This window comes from Spermophilus citellus, assembly GCF_964194105.1.
Source record: "Spermophilus citellus genome assembly, chromosome: 4".
Lineage (NCBI taxonomy): Eukaryota > Metazoa > Chordata > Mammalia > Rodentia > Sciuridae > Spermophilus > Spermophilus citellus.
Window position 1 is genome coordinate 61,737,334 of NC_138185.1, and position 24,421 is coordinate 61,761,754.

Genomic DNA, 24,421 nt, shown 5'->3' on the forward strand with positions numbered 1-24,421 from the left:
CAGCATAATACAACAGCCATGAGTATGTCAATGTGTAAATCAGTGGAAGTGTAACTGATGTGACTCTGCAATCTGTATACGGGGTAAAAATGGGAGTTCATAACCCACTTGAATCAAAGTGTGAAATATGATATATCAAGAACTATGTAATGTTTTGAACAACCAATAAAAAATAAATAAATAAATCCAACAATATGCTGCCTCCAGGAGACACATCTGATTGGAAAAGACATACACAGGCTGAAGGTGAAAGGATGGGAAAAAATATACCATGCACACGGTCCTCTTAAGCAAGCAGGGGTGGCCATCCTCATATCGAATAAAATCGACTTCAAGACTAAGTTAATCAAAAGGGATACGGAAGGACATTATATACTGTTAAAAGGAACCATTCACCAACAAGACATAACAATTATCAATACTTATGCACCAAATAATGGTGCTGCAACGTTCATAAAGCAAATTCTCCTTAAGTTCAAGAATCAAATAGACCACAACACAATAATTATGGGTGACTTCAACACACCTCTCTCACCATTGGACAGATCCTCCAAACAAAAGTTGAATAAAGAAACTATAGAACTCAATACCACAATCAATAACCTAGAATTAACTGACATATATAGAATATATCAACCATCATCAAATGGAAATACTTTTTTCTCATCAGCACATGGATCCTTCTCAAAAATAGACCATATATTATGCCATAGGGCAACCCTCAGTAAATATAAAGGGGTGGAGATAATACCATGCATTTTATCTGATCATAAGGGAATGAAACTGGAAATCAATGATAAAAGAAGGAAGGAAAAATCCTACATCACATGGAAAATGAACAATATGTTACTGAATGATCAATGGGTTACAGAAGACATAAAGGAGGAAATCAAAAAATTCTTAGAGATAAATGAAAATACAGACACAACATATCGGAATCTATGGGACACAATGAAAGCAGTTTTGAGAGGGAAATTCATCGCCTGGTGGTCATTCCTCAAAAAAAGAAAAAACCAACAAATAAATGAGCTCACACTTCATCTCAAAGTCCTAGAAAAGGAAGAGCAAAATAACAGCAAATGTAGCAGAAGGCAAGAAATAATTAAAATCAGAGCAGAAATCAATGAAATTGAAAGAAAAGAAACTACTGAAAAAATTAACAAAACTAAAAGTTGGTTCTTCGAAAAAATACATAAGGTCGACAGACCTTTAGCCATGCTAACGAAGAGAAGAAGAGAGAGAACTCAAATTACTAACATACGGGATGAAAAAGGCAGTATCACAACAGATGCTACAGAAATACAGTAGACAATTAGAAATTATTTTGAAAACCTATATTCCAATAAAATAGAAGATAGTGAAGACATCGATAAATTTCTTAAGTCATATGATTTGCCCAGACTGAGTCAGGAGGATACACACAATTTGAACAGACCAATATCAATGGATGAAATTGAAGAAGCCATCAAAAGACTACCAACCAAGAAAAGCCCAGGACCGGATGGGTATACAGTGGAGTTTTACAAAACCTTTAAAGAAGAATTAATACCAATACTTTTCAAGTTATTTCAGGAAATAGAAAAAGAGGGAGCTCTTCCAAATTCATTCTATGAGGCCAACATCACCCTGATTCCAAAACCAGACAAAGACACCTCAAAGAAAGAAAACTACAGACCAATATCTCTAATGAACCTAGATGCAAAAATCCTCAATAAAATTCTGGCGAATCGAATACAAAAACACATCAAAAAAATTGTGCACCATGATCAAGTAGAATTCATCCCTGGGATGCAAGGATGGTTCAATATACGGAAATCAATAAATGTTATTCACCACATCAACAGACTTAAAGATAAGAACCATATGATCATCTCGATAGACGCAGAGAAAGCATTCGACAAAGTACAGCATCCCTTTATGTTCAAAACATTAGAAAAACTAGGGATAAGAGGAACTTACCTTGACATTGTAAAAGCTATCTATGCTAAGCCCAAGGCTAGCATCATTCTGAATGGACAAAAGTTGAAGGCATTCCCTCTAAAATCTGGAACAAGACAGGGATGCCCTTTATCACCACTTCTATTTAATTTAGTCCTTGAAATACTAGCCAGAGCAATTAGACAGACAAAAGAAATTAAAGGCATAAAAATAGGAAAAGAAGAACTTAAATTATCACTATTTGCAGATGACATGATTCTATACCTAGAAGACCCAAAAGGGTCTACAAAGAAACTACTAGAACTAATAAATGAATTCAGCAAAGTGGCAGGATATAAAATCAACACGCATAAAACAAAGGCATTTCTGTATATCAGCGACAAAACTTCTGAAACGGAAACGAGGAAAAACACTCCATTCACAATATCCTCAAAAAAAATAAAATATTTGGGAAGCAACCTAACAAAAGAGGTGAAAGATTTATACAATGAAAACTAGAGAACCCTAAAGAGAGAAGTAGAAGAAGATCTTAGAAGATGGAAAAATATACCCTGTTCATGGATAGGCAGAACTAACATTATCAAAATGGCGATATTACCAAAAGTTCTCTATAGGTTTAATGCAATACCAATCAAAATCCCAACGGCATTTCTTGTAGAAATAGATAAAGCAATCATGAAATTCATATGGAAAAATAAAAGACCCAGAATAGCAAAAGCAATTCTAAGCAGGAAGTGTGAATCAGGCGGTATAGCGATACCAGATTTCAAACTATATTACAGAGCAATAGTGACAAAAACAGCATGGTACTGGTACCAAAACAGGTGGGTGGACCAATGGTATAGAATAGAGAACACAGAGACTAATCCACAAAGTTACAACTATCTTATATTTGATAAAGGGGCTAAAAACATGCAATGGAGAAAGGATAGCATCTTCAACAAATGGTGTTGGGAAAACTGGAAATCCATATGCAACAAAATGAAACTGAATCCCTTTCTCTCGCCATGCACAAAAGTTAACTCAAAATGGATCAAGGAGCTTGATATCAAATCAGAGACTCTGCGTCTGATAGAAGAAAAAGTTGGCTAGGATCTACATATTGTGAGGTCGGGCTCCAAATTCCTTAATAGGACACCCATAGCACAAGAGTTAATAACAAGAATCAACAAATGGGACTTACTTAAACTAAAAAGTTTTTTCTCAGCAAGAGAAACAATAAGAGAGGTAAATAGGGAGCCTACATACTGGGAACAAATTTTTACTCCTCACACTTCAGATAGAGCCCTAATATCCAGAGTATACAAAGAACTCAAAAAATTAGACAATAAGATAACAAATAACCCAATCAACAAATGGGCCAAGGACCTGAACAGACACTTCTCAGAGGAGGATATACAATCAATCAACAAGTACATGAAAAAATGCTCTCCATCTCTAGCAGTCAGAGAAATGCAAATCAAAACCACCCTAAGATACCATCTCACTCCAGTAAGATTGGCAGCCACTATGAAGTCAAACAACAACAAGTGCTGGCGAGGATGTGGAGAAAAGGGTACACTTGTACACTGTTGGTGGGACTGCAAATTGGTGTGGCCAATTTGGAAAGCAGTATGGAGATTCCTTGGAAAGCTGGGAATGGAACCACCATTTGACCCTGCTATTGCCCTTCTTGGACTATTCCCTGAAGACCTTAAAAGAGCATGCTACAGGGATACTGCCACATCGATGTTCATAGCAGCACAATTCACAATAGCTAGACTGTGGAACCAACCCAGATGCCCTTCAATAGATGAATGGATAAAAAAAATGTGGCATCTATACACAATGGAGTACTACGCAGCAATAAAAAATGACAAAATCATAGAATTTGCAGGGAAATGGATGGCACTAGAGCAGATTATGCTTAGTGAAGCTAGCCAATCCCTAAAAAACAAATACCAAGTATCTTCTTTGATATAATGAGAGCAACTATGAACAGAGTAGGGAGGAAGAGCAGGAAGAAAAGATTAACTTTAAACAGAGACATGAGATGGGAGGGAAAGAGAGAGAAAAGGGAAATTGCATGGAAATGAAGGGAGACCCTCATTGCTATACAAAATTACATATAAGAGGTTGTGAGGGGAATGGGAAAATAAACAAGGAGAGAAATGAATTACAGTAGATGGGGTAGAGAGAGAAGATGTGAGGGAAGGGGAGGGGGGATAGTAGGGGATAGGAAAGGTAGCAGAATACAACAGTCACTAATGTCAGTATGTAAAAATGTGGATGTGTAACCGACGTGATTCTGCAATCTGCATTTGGGGTAAAATTGGGAGTTCATAACCCACTTCAATCTAATGTATGAAATATGATATGTCAAAAGCTTTGTAATGTTGTGAACAACCAATAAAAAAAATAAAATAAAAAATTTAAAAAAAAAGAATAAATAGCATTCTAATAAGGCCAACAAGTCTCTGGTTTGCACAAAATGCAGATTCTGTGGCCAAATCAATGTAGAAAACAACGGATCAAAAGTTATACAAATTTCTAGCCAGTTGGTGCATGCCTGTAATCCCAGTGGCTTAGGAGGCTGAGGCAGGAGGATACTACTTTTATTCAAAGCCCGCCTCAGCAACTTAGCAAGGATCTAAGCAACTTGGCAAGACCCTGTCTCTAAATAAAACATAAAAAAGAGCTGGTGATGTAATTCAGTGTTTAAATCCCCCTCGGTTCAATCCCTGGTAACAAAAATAAGTAAATAAATAAGTTATACAAATTTCTTTACTTATTACTTTTCAACATTTAACCATGTGTGCTTTTGGTATGGATTTACAGGAGATATTTATTCAGAAATGCATCACAAAGTTATTTGGCCACAAAAGTCCTCTTTCTAAGGACATTTGCCTATATGTAGAGCCTATTCTGAGAAACATCAAGTGGTGGTGCACACCTATAATCCTACTCAGAAGCTGAGGCAGGAAGATCACAAGGTGAAGACCAGCCTGGGCAACTTATCAAGATCCTATCTCAAAATAAAAATTAAAAAAAAAAAAAAAAGAGCTGGAATGTAGCTTCAGTGGAACAGGACTCCTGGGTTCAATCCCCAATACCAAAATATAGATAGATAGAGAGACATAGATAGATAGATAGATAGATAGATAGATAGATAGATAGATAGATAGATATAAAATCCTAACCAGTTTTTGATAAGGTATCAATGATTTTGGCTCTCCAAAGGGCAGGTACCTGGCAATGAATGGAATCTGACACCTTACTCTCACCCTCCAAACAACATCCATCTACCCCTGCCAAACTCACTCCATGATTCTCACATCCAATCCTTCATGTCACCACTAGGTCCCTTGCCCTCGTGCCAATTCTTCATTCATGGATTTCTATATCTAACTAGCTGGGTCTTTTGGCTCCAGAATCTCCTATATGCTGCCAGTAGGTGAGCTTTCTAAATAAAATAGTACTTGTATTCTGTTGCTCTCCTTAGCCAGTCACCAATACCAACAGAAAAAAAGTCAAAATTCCTTTTCTTCAAGATAGTTAAGACACACATACTTTAATCTAAATGTACTCAAATTTATCTCCCTTTCCAACACAGGGGTCTGGTAGTTCCCTATCATGGTGCAAATATCTTTCTCTTGGTACCTTTCATGGGAAAGCAATACCCTGGGTCCCAATAATATACCCATCACAAATGAATCTATTCTTTAAGAAAAATAGGCAGTTCAGGCACCATGATTTCCTCTTAAAACTCCTTCAATGAACACTGAAGCTCAGCAAATTCTACCTCTGTACTTCTCTGACCACAGCCTATCTCACACTTACCTGACTTGCAATAACATGCTGACATTCACAGGTAGAAATGTGGTGCTATTTACATGACTCTCAATTTCTCAGAGACAAAGCCCATGTCTGATAACTACATTTATTACTCTAAGAACCCAAGTATATCACTTTTCCAGATGGAATAAATTCCAAAGAAGAGGATTTGTACAGTCAATATAGCGAATAAGAAAGGTTATATGTGTTTTAATTTTTTAGTGTCGATAGGTCTTTGTTTATTTTTATGTGGTGCTAAGGATCGAACCCAGTGCCTCACACATGCTAGGCAAGCACTCTACCAATGAGCCACAACCCCAGCCCAGAAAGGTTACATATTTAATTTCTAACTTAAAATTCAGAGACACCCCCTTCCTATCCCTTCTAAGTACCTACATCTTCTAAGTATTACTTACTAAAGCAAACACATTAGGTAACTCATCCTCTGCTTTTTCTATAATTATTTTTTTATGTCACACCTAAATCCTCTTTCAATTCAAAATGGGAATCATCATTTACTCTTGTGATACTACTACCTTTTAGTATCTAGTCATTAAGCCATTATATCAGTACATTTTTCCCCTGGGGAAAAAAAAAAAAAAAAACAACCCCATACCTTGCATTCTCTTGTTGGGATAGTTTTTGAGTTGTTCCTACTATGGAAGCTGTCGATGCAGCTCTGGAATTTCTTTCCAATCAGGGCCTCATCTTCCCAGCTACACTCTGAATAGGGAAGTCCCATCCATTTGCAGAGATACTCAGGTTCATTTGAAGGTGCTGGCTTCCGAGTATGAGCTATTTTATATGTAAACATTGATAAATCAACAACTGTCAATTAAAGGTGGAGAAAAACATTCCTTTTTATGCATAACAAATGAAACACCATTCGGCAAAACTATACTCTGCAAAACATAAAGTGCTTTTAAATACTGAACAATGTTTATAAATAAGATCTCTTGCTCACCTGGAAAATCTGTTTGACCCAATGTAGATTTACTTGTCTTCACAGCTAAAACAAATGCAAAATAAGAAAAGTTATACTCATACCAAAAGAGAGACAGATTCTAGGAATAAGAATACATATATACTCTACTATCTCACATCTTAAAAAGTCTTGTTCTTATCTCCTTCTCAAGCTATTGCCCCATTTCTCCCTTAAAATAAAACTGCCCAGGAGTTGTCCATAACTTTTTTCCATCTCTTATTCTCTCTTGAACACACCAAAGCAGACATGCATCTCACCATTTCATGGCTCCTTTTCACATGTGCCATACCTATTACTGAATTTAGGATTAAGTCCCAATCCTCACCATCTTTCACCAACAACATTTACTCCACTGAAGCCATATGTAACCTAGCTTCCTTTATAGCAATCTCTCTCAGCTCTCCTCGTATCACACTGACTGTCCTTCCTCTCATTTGAATGCTTATTTCAGACTTCTACACAGCAGAATGATCTCAGACTTCCTCCTCTCACCATGTATACTCTATTCCTAATAATCTCATTAAAATCATTTTTAAAATTTAGGCTTTAAAATACTACTTATAGCTGAGCACAGTGGCTCACGCCTATAATCCCAGCAACTTGCGACACAGAAGCAGGAGTTTCACAGGTTCAAACCCAGGCTCAGCAACTTAGCAAGGCCCTAAGCAACTTAGAAAGACCTGGTCTCAAACTAAAAAAATAAAAATGGCTGGGAATGTGGCTCAGTGATTAAGTGGCCCTGGGTTCAATCTCTAGTACAAAAAAAAAAAAAAAAAAAAAAAAAACTACCTATATACTGATAAATGCCCAAATTTAAATCTTTGACCTAAACTAAAAGAGCTACATCCCAGGCTTATACATACTCCTGCCTTCAAAATACTCTCCTCTTAGATGATTAAAAAGTATATCAAACTTTATATCAAGCTCTTTATTTCTGCTCCAAAAATTAATTCTTCCTTTGATCTTTACATTCAAGCCAAAGAACTTGACATCTCCTTGATACCCCTTTCACTCCCATACCCAAATCTATGAGCAAATTTTATTAGCTTTTCCTTCAAGATAACCCTAAGTATGTGTCTACTCTCAAGAAGTAAAACTAGAGAATGCAACTTTTAATGTACATTATGCTAAAAGCAAAAGCCATTATTCTTTGAGTTCAAACTCAGCTAAAGTAAGTTTCTATGTATTTACCTATTACTCTCTCTACTATCTGATATTGTTTATTCAACTCTGAAGCCAGCTCCTGTTGGCAATTGAAATATTCCACATCTTCAGGAGAAACTTTTCCTAACCTGGACAGAAAACAGAAATAGCACATACCAATTAGACTTAGGGGATCTATGCACATGTATCACACCAAAAATCCAGATTAGAAAAGCTAACAAGTTACTTCTATCTGTCCCTTTGGTAATCTTTACTAGTAATTAGGCATGAGATTTTTTTTAAAACACCTTCACATCATTTCTGAAAATTATGTAAAACTACTATTAGTTTTAAGTGTTTCATAACCCAGAGAGTTCTAGAATATTAGACATGATGTCTAAGCCACTACAGTCTAACCACAGTCAGCTAAGTGTTGTAAAGAATAGGCTCTGAACTCAGGTGCCAAAATTCAAGTACTGGGTCCACTTGTGGAGTTGCTTTGTACCTCATCCTTCCTGTCTAGAATGCAGGGGTTACTTTATAAATCTCATACCTTTCTTGTGAAGATGAAAGACATAATGTATGAACAATGCTTAATGTGCTGCTATCACTAACATTAAAGACTGAGTAGCCACATGCAAAAATATATACTATTTTGGGGTCACAATTTTACAAAACAGAACTACAGTTAGCTCTGTATTCACATGATGAAGGCAAGAGTGAGATCCTAAATAGCTGTGTTCTCAGTACATTATTTAAAAATCTTCCTTTCTCTCAGGCTGCAAATATCTATTTAATCCATGGTAAGAAACATACCATTGTTTGATTTCATCTTCTTTCTTCTTGAAATTCTCTAGTTTTTTTAGGCCTTTCACTTTCTGTTGCTGTAAAGATTCTTCACTCTCCCATGTACTGTGAATATAAGACCAACCCTTCCATTTGATGAGGTACTGAATTTCACCTTCATCCTTTTCAGTGTCAAAGTCACCACTAGGATCTCCATTAGCTTCAATAGCATATACAGTAGTAGAAGCTCCAGTGGCTGCAAAAGGATTCAGTTAAATTTTAAAAAGTATAGCTCAGTGGTAGCATGTGCAAGGCCCTGGGTCTGATTCCCAGCACCTCAGAAAGAAAAAGAGAGCATAAAACCAGACACTAAAAAGCTTCCTAAGTTAGCAACTGTCTAATCTCTTAAAAGGAATCACCAAAATACTTGGACTTCAAATAAGCATAACTTACAACACAGAGTGGAACTGACCAATAATTTCAAATATTTTCAAAATGCTAACCCAGGGCTGCTGATGTAGCTCAGTGGCAGAGTGCTTCCTAGCATCCACCAAACCCTAGGTTTAAGTTATAGTACCACAAAAACAAAATCAAAACAAAAAGAGCTAACCTGACTTTTGTGCATTAAAACATATTCTAGTCAGGTAAGAGCACACACACCTGTAATTAATTCCAGCTACTTGGGGACTGAAAAGGGAAGATGACAAGTTTAAGCTTAAGTCTATGCAACTTAACCAGAATCTGTCTCAAAATACAATTTTTTTTATGTTTTTTTTAAGAGGAGAGAGAGAGAGAGAGAGAGAGAGAGAGAGAGAGAGAGAGAGAGAGAGAGAGAGGAGAGAGAGAGAGATAATTTTTTAATATTTATTATTTTTTAGTTCTCGGTGGACACAACATCTTTGTTGGTATGTGGTGCTGAGGATCGAACCCGGGCCGCACACATGCCAGGCAAGCGCGCTACCGCTTGAGCCACATCCCCAGCCCAAAATACAATTTTTAAAAAGGACTACAGGTATAGCTCAGTGGCAGACTTTTTACCCGGCATGCACAAGATCCTGGGTTCAATCCCCAGAATAAATAAAAAAAAAAAAAGGTATTCCAAAGTTTGCCAGTGAAATAAATCAAACGTCCAAATGTAATAAAAAGTTTTTTTTTTTTGGAGGGGGGAGTCCAATAATTCAAACTAAACAAAAAACACCTATTGCCAGGAATAAGAACAGAAAATCAAAATCCTCTCCTGCTTTCCCACCCTCCCAAATCTTTCTATTAATTCTCCTATTTCTCTACTTCAAGTACAGCCAGAATAAGGGACCAAAAACAAAAAGATTAAAAAGTTATGAGATATCTCAAATAGATATTTTTTAAACACTTCTGCTATTATTCAAATATATATTTGATTAGTTTGATATTTTTACAGATTCAAGAACAATTAACTAAAGAGATTTGCTAAAGGTTAATAGGCGATATATAAAAAAAAAAGCAGTATCTCTACTATATCACTGCTTCAAAGAGAATTAACTTATCTTTACTAGCTTAATTTAAAATATCAAAGACATATAGGATGCATTCCTTTGTCCTCAGCTTGAAAAATTATTAGTTCAACAGACTTCCACATCTCACAACAGTTGCCTGAAATTTATCACATCCAGGTTAAAATATATAAAATCTGGGCCTTACTAAGCAGATTTCAAAATACTTTGCTTTCCAAAGATACATACCTCCTTTCTTTCCCAATCTTGAATCTAAGACTTTTTCAATAGTTTCACTATTATCTTGCTGTTCATCAACTCCTTCCCCAGTCATTTCAATGAGATCATCTGAATCAGTCTCAAAGTCATCATCTTCTTTATAACTGCATGAAAAATAATACTGAATAATTGAGAAAATTATAGTTTAAGGATTAAACACCTCCATATACAATATCACCAGAAAAAGGAACCATATTCCTTTGATTCCAACACACAGATTTTACAGATTTGCCATTCATTGGACTCAATGCAAGTATCAATTCATGATCACTGATTAACTGCAAGAAGGCAAACCCACATTTCAAATGAAAAAAGTGTACCTATACTAATTTATGTAACAAAATTACAATAATACAAAACTACAAGGACATGCCTTTTTTCATTTTTTAATGAGATTATTATCACATAAATGAAGAAGCTATCGCAAAGAAAGTGCATAATGAAAGAAAAAAAACTGTTATTAAATCATTGGATAAAAAGGGACAGGGGATATAGTTCATTTGGTACAGTGCTTGCCTTGCCTGCACAAGGTCCTGTGTTCAAGCCCCAGCACCACACACACACACACACACACACACACACACAAAAAAAAAAAAAAACCACTGGATAAAAAGGAAGTAACATTTAAATTTAAATGCTTTAACCAGAAAAACTGCTAAGCTATACACAGGCATATGCAAAGCTGAGTCTTAGTTTATAATTATTAATTGGATATACTGGACAAATAATTAGTATTTTTAGATCTCTAGGAAGACTATAAAAAAAATCTGCATATGTTCTACAAATTAAATGTCTTTCAAACTCTACAAATTAAAATATTAATGTTTGAATCTATTTCACTTTCTATGACTAAGTTGGATTAAAATTATAACTATTAACATATAAACCAAACCTCAGAATAATTTGCATCATTCAAAAGAGTGATAAAAGGAATGGGGATACAGCTCAGTGACAGACTGCTTGCCTAGCATGAATGAAGCCCTGGGTTCAATCCCTAGAACTGCCACCCCCCCCCGCCCCCGCAAAAAAAGAGTAATGTTATAAAATGCTGACAATGCCACTAAGGACATGAACTTGAAGTAGTTTAAAATGATCTACTGTTGTTCTTTCTCATTCCTCTTGGTTTAATTATCACCATTCCTTTTCCAAGAAAACTAAACAGATTTCTAAAAACAACATAGATCTATCAAATGCAAAATCTTAGACTATAAAAACCAAGATCTAGCCAATTACACCAACGGGGCACAACTTACCTAACATTCTTAGCAGCTCTTCTACGAGTCTGCCTTTTGGGAGCTTCATCATCTTCGTCATCATCATCGGAAGAATCTTGCTTTTTTTTCTTTCCACGCTGAGCCTTAGGTTGCTTTTTAACCCGAGGTTTGGGAACTGTCCTAAAATGAGAAGGAAAAACAATGGCAAAGCTTTTATTCTAACATGTGAAATCTACTTCAAATCTATATAATGATATTTCCCAGAACAATGGTACATATATAAGCCACTTGGCAAATGTTACAAATATATTCCTGGGCTGGGGCGTAGCTCAATGGTAGAGTGCTCATCTAGCACATATGCACGAAGCCCTGGGTACGATCCCCAGTGTGACCAAAAAAAAAAAAAAAAAAAAAAAAAAGCATATTCTTGAATCCTAACCCCTGAGATTCTAATTTACATGAAAGTAATTCTAATGCTGATAATCCTAAATCATTTATGGGAGAGATAATGGTTCTCAACTGTTCATCAGTATCACCTAACATAAAAATATATATATAGCACGTTGCTTATGGTATCTTTTGGGTAGGCAATCTGGAAATATCCATCAAATTTTAAAATGCCACAATTTTACTTATAACAATATATTTCACAGATGTATACTTGGGAAGACATAGACATTCACAGTAGCATCACTTGCAATTACAAAGTATTAGAAAAATTCTGATAAATGTTCATCATCTGTTAACTGAGTACTATGCAATCACAAAAAAAGAAAAAGGCAGTTTCCTGAGTACTAATATGAAAAGATATCCAAGAAACATGCATAACAAGATACATAGAACATTCCTGGTCTGTGTAAAAGTGAATAAAGGACAAGAAAAAATTACACATGATTTTAAATCTTTTTGTTTGTTTTACTTTGTTTAATTTATATATGTGATGTTGAAGATTGAAACCGGTGCCTAACAGGTGCTGGGCAAGTGCTCTACCCCTGAGCTTCAACCCCCACATAATCTCTTCATGTGCACAGACTATAAAATGATTGTACCCTGCCATAGTTCTAGTACAACAGAGCAAGGCCCCCTCTCCTGAGTCCCATGTACAGCCAGGACTCAATGTCACAGTCTAAGATCATGAAAGGAAAAGTAAAAGAAGAAGAAAAAAGAAGAAGTAAACTCACAATAACAATTATCTGTTTCTTACACTAGCCCTAAAAACCTAGAAGAGAGACTCAGGAGGCTGAGGCAGGAGTTCAAAGCCAACCTAAGCATCTAAGCAAGACCATAAGCAACTTAGTGAGATCCTGTCTCAAAATAAAATGAATAAAAGACCTAGGGATGTGACTTAGTGGTTGGATTCAGTACCTAGTACCAAAAAACAACCGGAGAAGACAGAATTAAGAGTTAACAGTCCTGTGAGCTTCAATTAAGGTGAAACACAATATTCTTATAAATTTTCCTCAGAGTATTGAAATACAAATTATGTCCTAGGCCAAGGGTGGGCAAACTTTTTCCGTACATAGACAGAGAGTAAATATTATAGGCTTTGCCAGCCAAAGGGCAAAACTGAGATCATTATATTGATACTTATATAAAGAAAAAAATTTAAAATTTTCACAAGCTTTTTATTGACAAAATTCAAAATAAACTTAACCATTGAGTACACTATTTGTGATTATCTATCTTCTAAAGAAAAGACTGGTACTCCTTTTGAGAGAACAACATTTCATTTAACCTATTATGTCCCTTCTTTCCATTTAAGGTAACACCTAAAAAAGTTAAAACTGAACACCAAATATACCACTTATTCAAACATTTGAAATAGTTATATTTTTAGAGTCCTATTATTTTTAAATATTTTTTAGTTGTTGATGGCCCTTTATTTTATTTATGTGTATGTGTGCTCATGAGGCCACTGAGCCACAACCCCGGCCCTAGAGTTCTATTTTTTTGAGAAAATAGGTGTATGAGCAGTAATAACAGTCATTGCTATTATGTTATAATAAACTCTAGATTATGATCTCCAACATTTAAATACACCTGTGTCAAAATCTTGAAATATTCCCAGAATTGAAAATATAAAACTTAATGGGTTAATTGGGATTCAAACCTAAAAATAATAAATATTTATCTACAAAAGAAGTATTATCCTTCCGGCCATAAAAAATAGGTGGTATGTGGGATTTGGTCTAAAGACCACAGTTTGCTGACTCCATCACTTAGCAATACAACAAAAACGTAAATTTTCCTGGGGACTATCTACCTCCTGCCTTCCTTTTCCTATCAACATTACCTGAAATTGCCACCATCTTTCTGACAAAATGTTACCAAAATTTACTGCCATCTCAGGCTATCCTCATCTTCAAACAATTAGATTTTCTGCTTAGTATTATATACAAATTATATGAACAGGACATTAACAATCAAGTATGTTATAAGTCAGCTAAACAGTATTTCAAACTTAAGAGTTAATTGTCCCACAGAGAACTTGTACCTTGGCCAGACAAGCAGGAAATTTTTTGTAAGTGGAAGATACCCTCATAAGTAGGCTATCATGGAGAAACAATAAAATCCACTGTTGGAACCATAAACTACAAAAACACCCACAATTAATATAAGTAACCCAGTCATTTAAGCACTTGCTGAGGATACAAGCTAGCACAAAGTGAACAACAGACATTTAGAATTCAGAACTGCAACTTGTCCTATCTGCTTAAGGCTCTCATTCCTGCAAGACATCATCCTTCCCGATGTATTGCAAATTGAGCTTGTCCAGAAGCAGAGGTCTAAAACCAACTGTATACCTTCTGGGGACAGGTCTTCTGGCTTTCACTTTTTTTTGTTCTTGTTCACTCTCTGCACTGGTGCCTTGATCCTGTTCATCTTCTGAGGGCTCCCGTTTCCATTTTTCTCTGCAATAAAAGCAAAACAAAATAATTTTTTTCTAAAATAATTATTCCACAATCTGACAAAATAAATTCAATACAATTATCTAAAAGGCAGAACACGCATATTTGAGATATCATGCTAAAAGAGATTTATTTTAGCTCTATTTAAATTTCGGTTGTGATCCTTCCTAGCTACATATCTATTCCTATTTCATCTCAAATAAACAAACAATGGAAACTATGAGTGTATTTTTCAATTTGTTTTGGGAGAAAATGTTAAATTTCTCATTTTTTTATTTACTACTATATTATGACAAGAATTAAAACATAATACATACTAGAACAATGGTTCCCAAATTTTAGCATGCATCAGGAACACCTAAAAGTTTTGTTAAAAAAGATTTCTGGGCCCTGGAAAGTTTCTTATTCAGGAGGTCTCAAGTAAGGCCTAAAATTTTGAATTTTAACAAATTCACATATAATACTGGGTATAAATTTGAGAACCTTTATATTAAATATTTAAGGAAGGTCCCTGAAATTATTTTCCAATGATAAACCTACTTAACTAATCTGTCAGCTCAAGATATAGTTTTTAATTATTATTAGATAAGGTAAATATTCTTTTGCCCCTTTAGAACTTAGAAGGCTTGAGAGCCATAACCTATTGGTATCCTGGGACCCAAAACAGTTTTAGTTTACTTAAGGACCAAACTAGATACTACAAAGACCTTGCTCATTTTCTCACCTGTAAGGAGTAAAGAACACGTAACAACTACTGGGTGTTAAATAACCTAGAAAAAAAAAAAAAACTTAAAGGCAACGCTTCTCTATAAACAAAACAATTACCACTGGTCCTCTGGGTCCCTTTATAGATAGTGTGGTCACACTAAAGTTATCTGTTACAAAATTGAAAAGTCAGGGGATAGGATTCTGGCTCAGAGGGAGAGTGCTCACCTTGCATGCATGAGGCACTGGGTTCGATCCTCAGCACCACATAAAGATAAAATAAAGATTTTGTGTCTACCTATAACTAAAAAAATAAATATTAAAAAAAAAAAACCCTGAAAAGTCAAACCAATATTCTTCACAGGAGAATAGGTCAAAGTAATAGTGAAAGCTTGTTCCAAGGGGGTTAATCTGCAGATTCCTGAGACCCTTTCCAAAAGCTGCACAAGTTAACCTATACCTGAATCAGGTGAAGCCTAAGAGGGCAAGGGGAATTCAAGCCTTCCATGAAAAGGCAATGGAGCTCTTTTATGTATATTATTCAAATTCTACTAGCACTGTGTGCTTTCATATCTATTTCCCTAGAGTTGTTGACTCCTTGTACAGCACATATTTTTGTCCACCTTTGTACCAGAGCTTAGTATAAAGCCTGGCAAATGGAAGATGTTCTTCTGTGAAGTAAAAAAATTGATTAAAGAATGAGCCATATCAATCTATCATTCATACAGGTAAGGTACTTTTGAGAACAGGCTGATAAGACAGTAAGGTTTTTAGTTATTGGCTAATACTCAATATCTAAATATCATATATCTAAAACAAAGACTTCCTTCTATCTAACCACATTCAGATTACCTGTCTTATCCTGCTACCCTAGAGCCAAGTACAATAAACATCTGCATAAGAATCCAAGGATAGAAAGTGATTGCCAGAAAGAAAGGAAGGAAGATGTCCCCTACAACTGGGAGAATAGCACATGGGTGCCTAGTTTCCTTTGAATCAGTTTACCCCTCAGAATCTCACACAAAGTGAAAAGGAGTGGTTTCACAGGAACATATTTGAAAAGACATGAACAATTACAACCTAAGATGAGAAAAATCCAAAGTTGTTGTGGTTTGGATGTGAAGTATATCCCAAAAGCTCATGTGTAAGACAATGAAAGAAGGTTTAGAGGAAAAATGATTGGGTTTATGAGAAACTTAATCCAATCAGTGAGTTAATCCCATAATGGGATTAACTGGATGGAAACTGAAGACAGGAAGGGTGTGGCTGGAGGAGGTGGATGGGGTATGCCTTTGGGGTATATATTTCGTATCTGGTGAGTGGAGTCTCTCTGCTTTCTGATCATCATGTGGGCCGCATCCCTCTGCCACACTAGTCCACCATGATTATTCTTCCTCACCTCAAGCCCCAAGGAATGAAGCCTACTGTCTATGGACTGCAAATTCTAAAACCATGAGTGCTTAAATAAACTTTTCCTCCTATACAATTGTTCTGGTTGGGTCTTTTATTCAAAACTGAAAAAAAGCTGACTGAAAAAAAACAAAAAGTCTGGTATTATTTTGAATTTACATGTCTCCTCCAGGAATTGGCAACCTAAACCAGGGCCATCAGTGAAGTCCACTTCTATAAGTATAGGAAACTAAAATGGCAGCAAGCCCTGAGCAAATATATGCTGAAGCTAGAGTTTTCCAGTTAATTATAAATTTATTAATAACCAAGAGAATTTGGAAGTTTTTAATAAGAAAATTTTTTAAAAAGAAAAAAAAATTTAGTAAATCAACTACTCTAAAGCCTTCCTCCCAGAGAAAACAAATTGCTTGGCCACAAAGCAAACCCCTAGCTCCACTACTCTCAATCATAACCCAGAGAAGACCAAAAAATAAGGAAAAATTAAAGTCAGTCTTACACATTTCAGGAGGATCTGGACCACTGGAGGTTTAAAAGGCCTGAATGAATGTGTACGTGTATTTGAAACTGGATGAATTATATCAAGTTTTAATATTCAAGAACAAGAAAGAAAGTATCAGCAACATCACATCACTCTGTAGAAGAAGTGAGGTGAAAAAGAGTGATTATCACTTATTGAAAGATTACTCTATAACCTACAGTCTATAGGGCTCTCCAGCACATGAACTGCTGTCCACTTACCTACACTGTTGGTTTCCTATAAAATGCAAATTTTATAAAGAAATCCCACTAATCCATATGCTGTAAGTCCACCTACAGTAAAGAGAAATCTAAGATATGATCTCATGAGTGCAAAATGTTTAATATATCAAAAGAAACTAAATTATCATATCCAGTTTAAGAGGGAATCAATGTAATTTTTCCCAAAATCTTAGGAATTGATGAGGAAAAACACAAAGATTTAGCCAAATGAGACCCTCAAGATAATAAAAACAAATAAGAAGTCTAAATGTAGGTTAATGAGTAAAGTTAACTCTCCTTTTCTAGGAAAAAGTGTTTAGGTGGGCACAATCCTGAGACAGGCGAATCAAATCTAAGCAACTGTGAAATAAATAATGAGCAAAAGCCACTTTCAATAGTATGGGTCCGAACTGTAGACAAGAGTTGCAAAAGCTCACCCCATTAAACATTTTTAAGAGCCTAGGAGAGAATTCCCCTCTCCTTTACTTTATAAGGCAGATCTGAAAAGAAGAAAGTAAATGATTTAACTTATTTAATTTTTAGTAATTTCCCCAAGAAAGAATACCTTTCATAAACAATTCCAATCTGGAGTTAACAAGAATTCTCTTCCATTGTGTCACAGGTTTGTGACAGATTCCCAATTCAACACACTGGAAAGGAATACAAAACTATGATCCCATGAGAAAAACTTTTCATAGTTATGACTAAAATTTTCACATTCTACTTGGGTTTTGGAACCACTGCAGAATATCATTAAACACTATTAGACCATAATGTCAGCAGAAATGGTATACAACACTACTCAAATGTTGACAATATTTACAGGTATTGCATTAAAAAAAGAATTTAAAGATTTAAATTAGCATAAGTGGGTTAAATAAAATCCAAAGTTTAGTTTATGTATATGACTCTAAGTCAGCAGTTAAATACCTTACTGGAACCAGGTAAGGACTGCAAGAAGGGTAAAGTAGAGAACTCATGGCCACTCACTAATATATGCATCAGCTTTGAAAGATATTTCTCAAAAGAAGCCAAAAATACATATTCCTATTCACAGTACCCCCAATAGTCAACATTGCTGATACAAAAAATGTTTTTTAAATATTGTGCAGGCCCATAGTGCTAAGTAAACTCAAGTAAGATTAAAAATTGCTTATACATTATAACTATGGGAGTTAGTCTCTTCTTAGTTCCCAAAAGAACATATACTCGTTTAAGACTGGATTCTTCAAAAATATCAATGCCATAAAAGCAGAGAGAGGCTATAAAATGCTCCAGATAAAAGAAACCTAAATACATAGCATCTGATGCTAGATGAATCATGTAGTGGTGGTAGAAAAATGGATTGACTGACAAAATTGGAAAATAAATTAGACAAAAGTATTTCAATAATGTTTAAATCTATTTAAGTTGAAACTATTTTTTCCTGAAGAAATACTTAGGGGTGGGGGCTGAGGATTTAGCTCAGTTCGTAGAGTGAGTGCTTGCCTCACATGCACAGGCCCTGGGTTCAATCCCAGTACCACCAAAAAAATAAAAAGAAATACTTAGGGGTAAAAGGCCATGAAGTATTAAGACTTTCGTCTCAAATGGTTCAGAAAAAAAACTATGTGTATGTCCACATAAATACATATAAAAAGAACACCTACAACAAAAAAGCAAATGAGTAGATGATCACTTGCTTAGATCATCAGAGGGTGCCTGCTAATACAAGTTGCATACCTTCCCCACAATTTGGTCAAAGTGCACATTTCAGGGAAAAAAAAAAAAAAAATCACCAAAAAACCATATATCAGTCAACAGAAAACATAATCTCCCAAGTAGATTGTAGGACAGAGGTAGGAAAAAAGCCTTCTAAATAAAATGTCAAAAACTCTTAGGTCTGCTTACAATTGCTATTTCTCCAACTTAAGTAGATACTTAAAACAAAAATGGATATTGGATATACTCTAGCAGGACAATATTAAACACTTGACTTTTCTGCAAAGTACTATAATAATCTATATTAAATGTCACAAAATCTTAGCACAGTTTCTAATAACTCTTGGGTAGGCCAAATTAGTATAACTCTATTTTAGAAGGACATAAGGAAATAGTTTTAAAACACTCAAATTATTTGCCTTATACAACTTTTTAAATTAATATTAATCTTTAATAATAATACATTTTAAAGTAATTAAAAATTACTAATACTTTAGAATCAGATAGTATGTAACTGGAACTCCTATAAGAAGCCATAGATAATTAACACAAGAATCCCGAAACTGGGAGCTGGGGTTGCGGCTCAGGGGTAGAGCACTCACCTAGCACATGCAAGGTGCTGGGCTCAATCCCCAGCACCACATAAAAATAAATAAATAAAGTAAAGGTATTGTGTGCAACTACAATCCCCAAACTGGTCTACAAAGTTTTGAATATCCAGATCCTTCTGAGTTGATATACAGAATTCATGTAATTGAAGGAACTGTACCTTCTCCAAAAAAAGATTTTAAAAATTATTTCTCAAAAATCAAATAATTTTCAGAGAAATCTTTTAAATTAAAAAATAATGAGTCATGCACGGTGGCACATGCCTGTAATCACAGTGGATCAAGAGACTGAGGCAGGAGGATCACAAGTTCAAAGCCAGCCTCAGAAAAAGCGAGGCACTAAGCAACTCAGTGAGACCCTGTCTGTAAATAAAATACAAAATAGAGCTGGGATGTGCCTCAGTGGTTGAATGCTCCTGAGTTCAATCCTCAGTACTCAGAAAAAAAAAGTAGTAATAATAATAATAATAAACAATACATAACCTATGTTACAAAGTAATTTTCATGAAGCCCAAGAATTAAAATTTTCTGGTCTATAAACTACAATGTTAAAAATTATATGGGGCTGGGGTCATGGCTCAGTGGTAGAGTGGTTGCCTCACATGAGTGAGAGACTGGGTTCAATTCTCAGCACCACATACAAATAAATAAAATAAAGATCCATCAACACTAAAAAATATTTTTTAAAAAATGATATGAGAACAATAGTATATAATTTCATACCAAAATGAGTGCCCAACCAATATAACTCTGCCATGCCAACATAAAGGACAAATGATAAAAGAAAAAAAAATGGCAAGTTTAGATTTGTTCCTTGTTTAATTAACTATAATGTACATTTTTTAAAAAATTTAAGTTGAGCTACACCAGAGGGAAGAAGTTGGAATTTGCCCCCAAGAAACAGCCCAAGCACATGTGGAACCCTTCCATGTGTTAAACTAAGAAGTCCTAGCTTCAAATGCTTCTACTGCTGCAAAAAGCAGGACAATAGTAACCCAAGCTCATAAGAGAAACAAAGGAAGATTCAGACCGGAAGACACAATGAATGCTTCCTAGAAATACTGACATGTTTATAACTACCAGATTTAGTAATTTCCCCCATGAAAGACTTACTGTTTCTTCAGCTGCCTCTGGCCTCTTCTTTTTGGGCTCCCACTCTCAGACCCGCTACTTGCCTTCAGTGTGTGAGGGGGGAAAAACGATTACAGACTTTAATGCACAATTCGTTGGGATAACGCTACCTCCTGGTTCTACAATCTATTCAATACAGCATTATTAAATATGAGATTTTAGACAGAAGGAAATCTATGCACTTGTTTGATGGATCCCCCTCTTCTTTTGCTTTGAAAATTAATATCTCTCTGTTAATTACTGAGTTATGTCTAAAGCCAAAAAGTATTTCTCAGCTTGACTTCCAGAATAACAATATCTAATAAAATTTTCCGCAGTGCAATGATGTAAATGTTCTATAATGTCTGTAATGTCAATATGGTAGTCAACCACATGTAACTACTGGGCACTTGAAATGAGGCTAGTGTAATTAAAGAAAAAAATTAAATTTATTATTTCTAATTAATATAAGATTTAAAAACCACATGTGGCAACCCTATTGGATAGGGCAGATCCAAAATATCAATGAAAATACCACATTTAGTCAGTGTGCCTTAAAGCCTCTGACTGCTGATCTATTCATTTTTGACTTATTATAAAAGCAAGTTAAATCATGAGCCAAAAGTGCTTTGCTAATAGGCCAAGACAAGTTTATAGTCATAGACATTTGAACAGCTTTTTTCTCCAAACATTAAGCAAAATGGCTAAGTATTCCTGTTAATCTTATGTCCTACTGAGATGAAGAAAAAGATTTACCAAACTATGTGATTGGTTTAAGTGTGGCTCAGTAACCTAGTTATAGACACTACGAAAAAGGAAAGCAAAAACAAACCAGTTCAGAGGTCACTCAAAATCAAACATCACAAATATAATGTAGATATGTTAGGGTGAATTAGATTTTTGAAGTACATTTGCAAAAAAAACCACACTCAACTCAACTAACCTTTGACTATCAATATTATAACTTTCAGAAGAATGTTAAATAGCTAAGAATATCAAAGTCCTCCTAAGAAGGCAGAAAGGGGACATTTTATTGAGACAAGAGTATCTCTTCAGAATCTAGTCTATCAATCTAATATAAAGATAAGAATCCACAAAAATATCACACAATCTGAGAATGGTAAAAGAAGTCTGATTCTATACAAAAACAACTCCAGTACATAATACCAGTTTCAAAAAGCACCAATCTATTCAATCTCTCATAATTAGATCAGAGAGTGAATATATTGGAAACTAGTTTTATCTCACACTAAAAACGATCAAGAAAACTAAATTTACAGAAATTGGATAAAATACATTACTTAAGAACTCTCTCCTTTCCTTTCTCAGCAATAAGTCCAAAACTCTTTCCATTGTTCTTTGTTCATCAGTTCAACCAAATCTACATCTAGAAGCAAGAGGTTTAAAAAAAAAAAAAAAAAAATCTTGCTACAATCAATTTCACTATGAGAAAATTAACTTAAAAAAATTTGAGGTCTGTTTTGTGTAACACTCTAATATTCTACTGAAACATTAACTATTATATTTTGGGTAAGTTTCTTGTATTTAACTTCTTGCCTTATTATTTCTGGTCACAGAAACCTCACATTAAAGTCAATTAACTCCCATGCCTGAAGTTCAGTCTTATTAATAGTAACACATTCCACAGTCACAAAGGATAAAATAAGAAATTTAAATGTATGTATCCCCTTAAAACAATTTTTGTTCTTACCTCTTCCTTAATATTAAATCGTGATGGTTCTTGTCTGCTTCGATTTGATCGCCTAACCCCATAAACATCAGGATATTCTTCCCACATCTGTAAAATTAATAGGCCATGGATGAATTTTTTTTCTTGATCTCCATTTACTATTTAAATCACAGGAACATTTAAATTCAAAAGAATTCACATAATTAAATACCAAAAGAGTTGTGTGGCTAATTTTGTTTATGATACAACAAAGCTCCATCTTTAAAAAGAAGAGGCATAATAATACTAGGACACAAAGTTTAATAATTCCCTTCATTACTTAATAAAGGCTGGTAAGTTATAGGACACACTGTTTACTCACTGTTAAAATACAAACTTAAAAACTTAAAAAAAAAGAGTTAAATAATATGGTTAGGCAAAATAGCAATTTCACTAAAGACAAAGTATGTACTGATGAATTTTAAATTCCCCAATTCTTTTTTTTTTGTACTGCAATTAAACCCAGGGGCACTTAACCACATCCCCAGCCCTTTTTTGTGTTTTATCTTGAGATAGAGCCTCATTAAGTTGCTAAGAGTCTCATTAAGTTGCCAAGGCTAGCTTTTAACTTTCAATCCTCCTTGCCTCAGCCTCCTAAGCCACTAAGATATTACAGGCATGTGACACCAAGTCCAACTTAATTCCCTAATTCCTGAAATTCAACTTCTACTATAAAACTACAACTCAGAAATTCAAGTCTAATTAAGTAAGAATCAGGGTATTTGCATATTTTTTAAGTTCCTCAGGTTGTATATTTCTCAGATACATGTTAGAAATTCTAAGGACACTGCTATCCTTTTATTCTAGGAACACCTATTTTTATTCTCAAACCATAATTAGCCCTTTGCTTTTATGACTTGGACTTTTAGTAAAATCCTCACCAGTGCTTTAAAAAACTTAAGGAACTAATTAGGAGCTGGAATTGTGGCTCAGTGGTAGAGCCTAGCATGTGTGAGGCACTGGGTTCAATTCTCAGCACCACATATAAATAAATAAAATAAAGGTCCATTGACAACTAAAAGATATTTTTTTAAAAAATTAAGGGACTAATTAAAGAGATACTAAAATTTTACTCTCCGTCCCCAGAGATAACTAATATATTCTGTTATTTTAAAACAAAATCTCATAAGCAAAAGGGATTCCATGGACTGTGGAATGCTGACACACACACACACAAAGTCTAATAGTAGCTAAACATGTAAAAAAAATGCTTAAAAGCAAAAATTAGAAATGTAGGTTTGTTATCAAAACACAAATGACAGGCAATGTCACGAAAACATTTGGAAATGAGAGCCACTGTCTTGAGACTGGTAAAATATTTTCACTTGAAAGCATGGAAACTGGATTCTAAAACAAAAAACTGATGAAAGCTGATCTAAAAAAATACCATATTACCATGCCAAAGAAAGACATTATTAACAATGACTTAAAAAAATAGGAAAATAAAGAAAACAAAGCTTAAAACAAATTAATTAATTTTTAAAAAATAAGGCCAAAAACAGGCATCTTAGAACTATAATCTAACATAAACATGCAATTTAGTATTCTTAGATTCTCTAATTATCTTAGAATAACCATCTTGAAGTTAAAAGACAAAAAGCCCAACCAGAATGAATTAGGAATAATCAAGTGGTTGGAAAAACAGGTGCAAGAGGCAAGTAAACGCAAAACAAGCCAGACAAATATGACAGAGAAAGGAAAAAAGAAAGTGCTTTCACTATAGTGTGTCTGCAACCCCAACTCCTTTTGGGACCTTTTCTAGAACTTTGAAATTATTTACATGAATCAACACAAATTTTTATGGAACTTTTATTAACGAGGATGGCTAAATTGTATTTAAATTTAACTACATCAATCAATTTTATTACTTTAGTAAATTAGCCA

General features: G+C 34.7%; 1 protein-coding gene across 1 annotated transcript in view; it reads right to left on the reverse strand.

The window, feature by feature from the left end:
- The window catches only part of CHD2 (chromodomain helicase DNA binding protein 2), a 137,620-nt gene that overhangs the window by 86,718 nt on the left and 26,481 nt on the right, over nt 1–24,421 (reverse strand). Inside the window, exons 4-12 of the mRNA XM_081290849.1 lie at nt 22,520–22,606; nt 20,812–20,873; nt 14,432–14,539; nt 11,667–11,807; nt 10,384–10,517; nt 8,696–8,921; nt 7,928–8,028; nt 6,716–6,760; nt 6,368–6,546 (exon numbers count right to left, since the gene is read on the reverse strand). Coding sequence (XP_081146975.1) covers nt 6,368–6,546; nt 6,716–6,760; nt 7,928–8,028; nt 8,696–8,921; nt 10,384–10,517; nt 11,667–11,807; nt 14,432–14,539; nt 20,812–20,873; nt 22,520–22,606 — 1,083 coding nt within the window. The remainder of the gene's footprint in view (nt 1–6,367; nt 6,547–6,715; nt 6,761–7,927; nt 8,029–8,695; nt 8,922–10,383; nt 10,518–11,666; nt 11,808–14,431; nt 14,540–20,811; nt 20,874–22,519; nt 22,607–24,421) is intronic.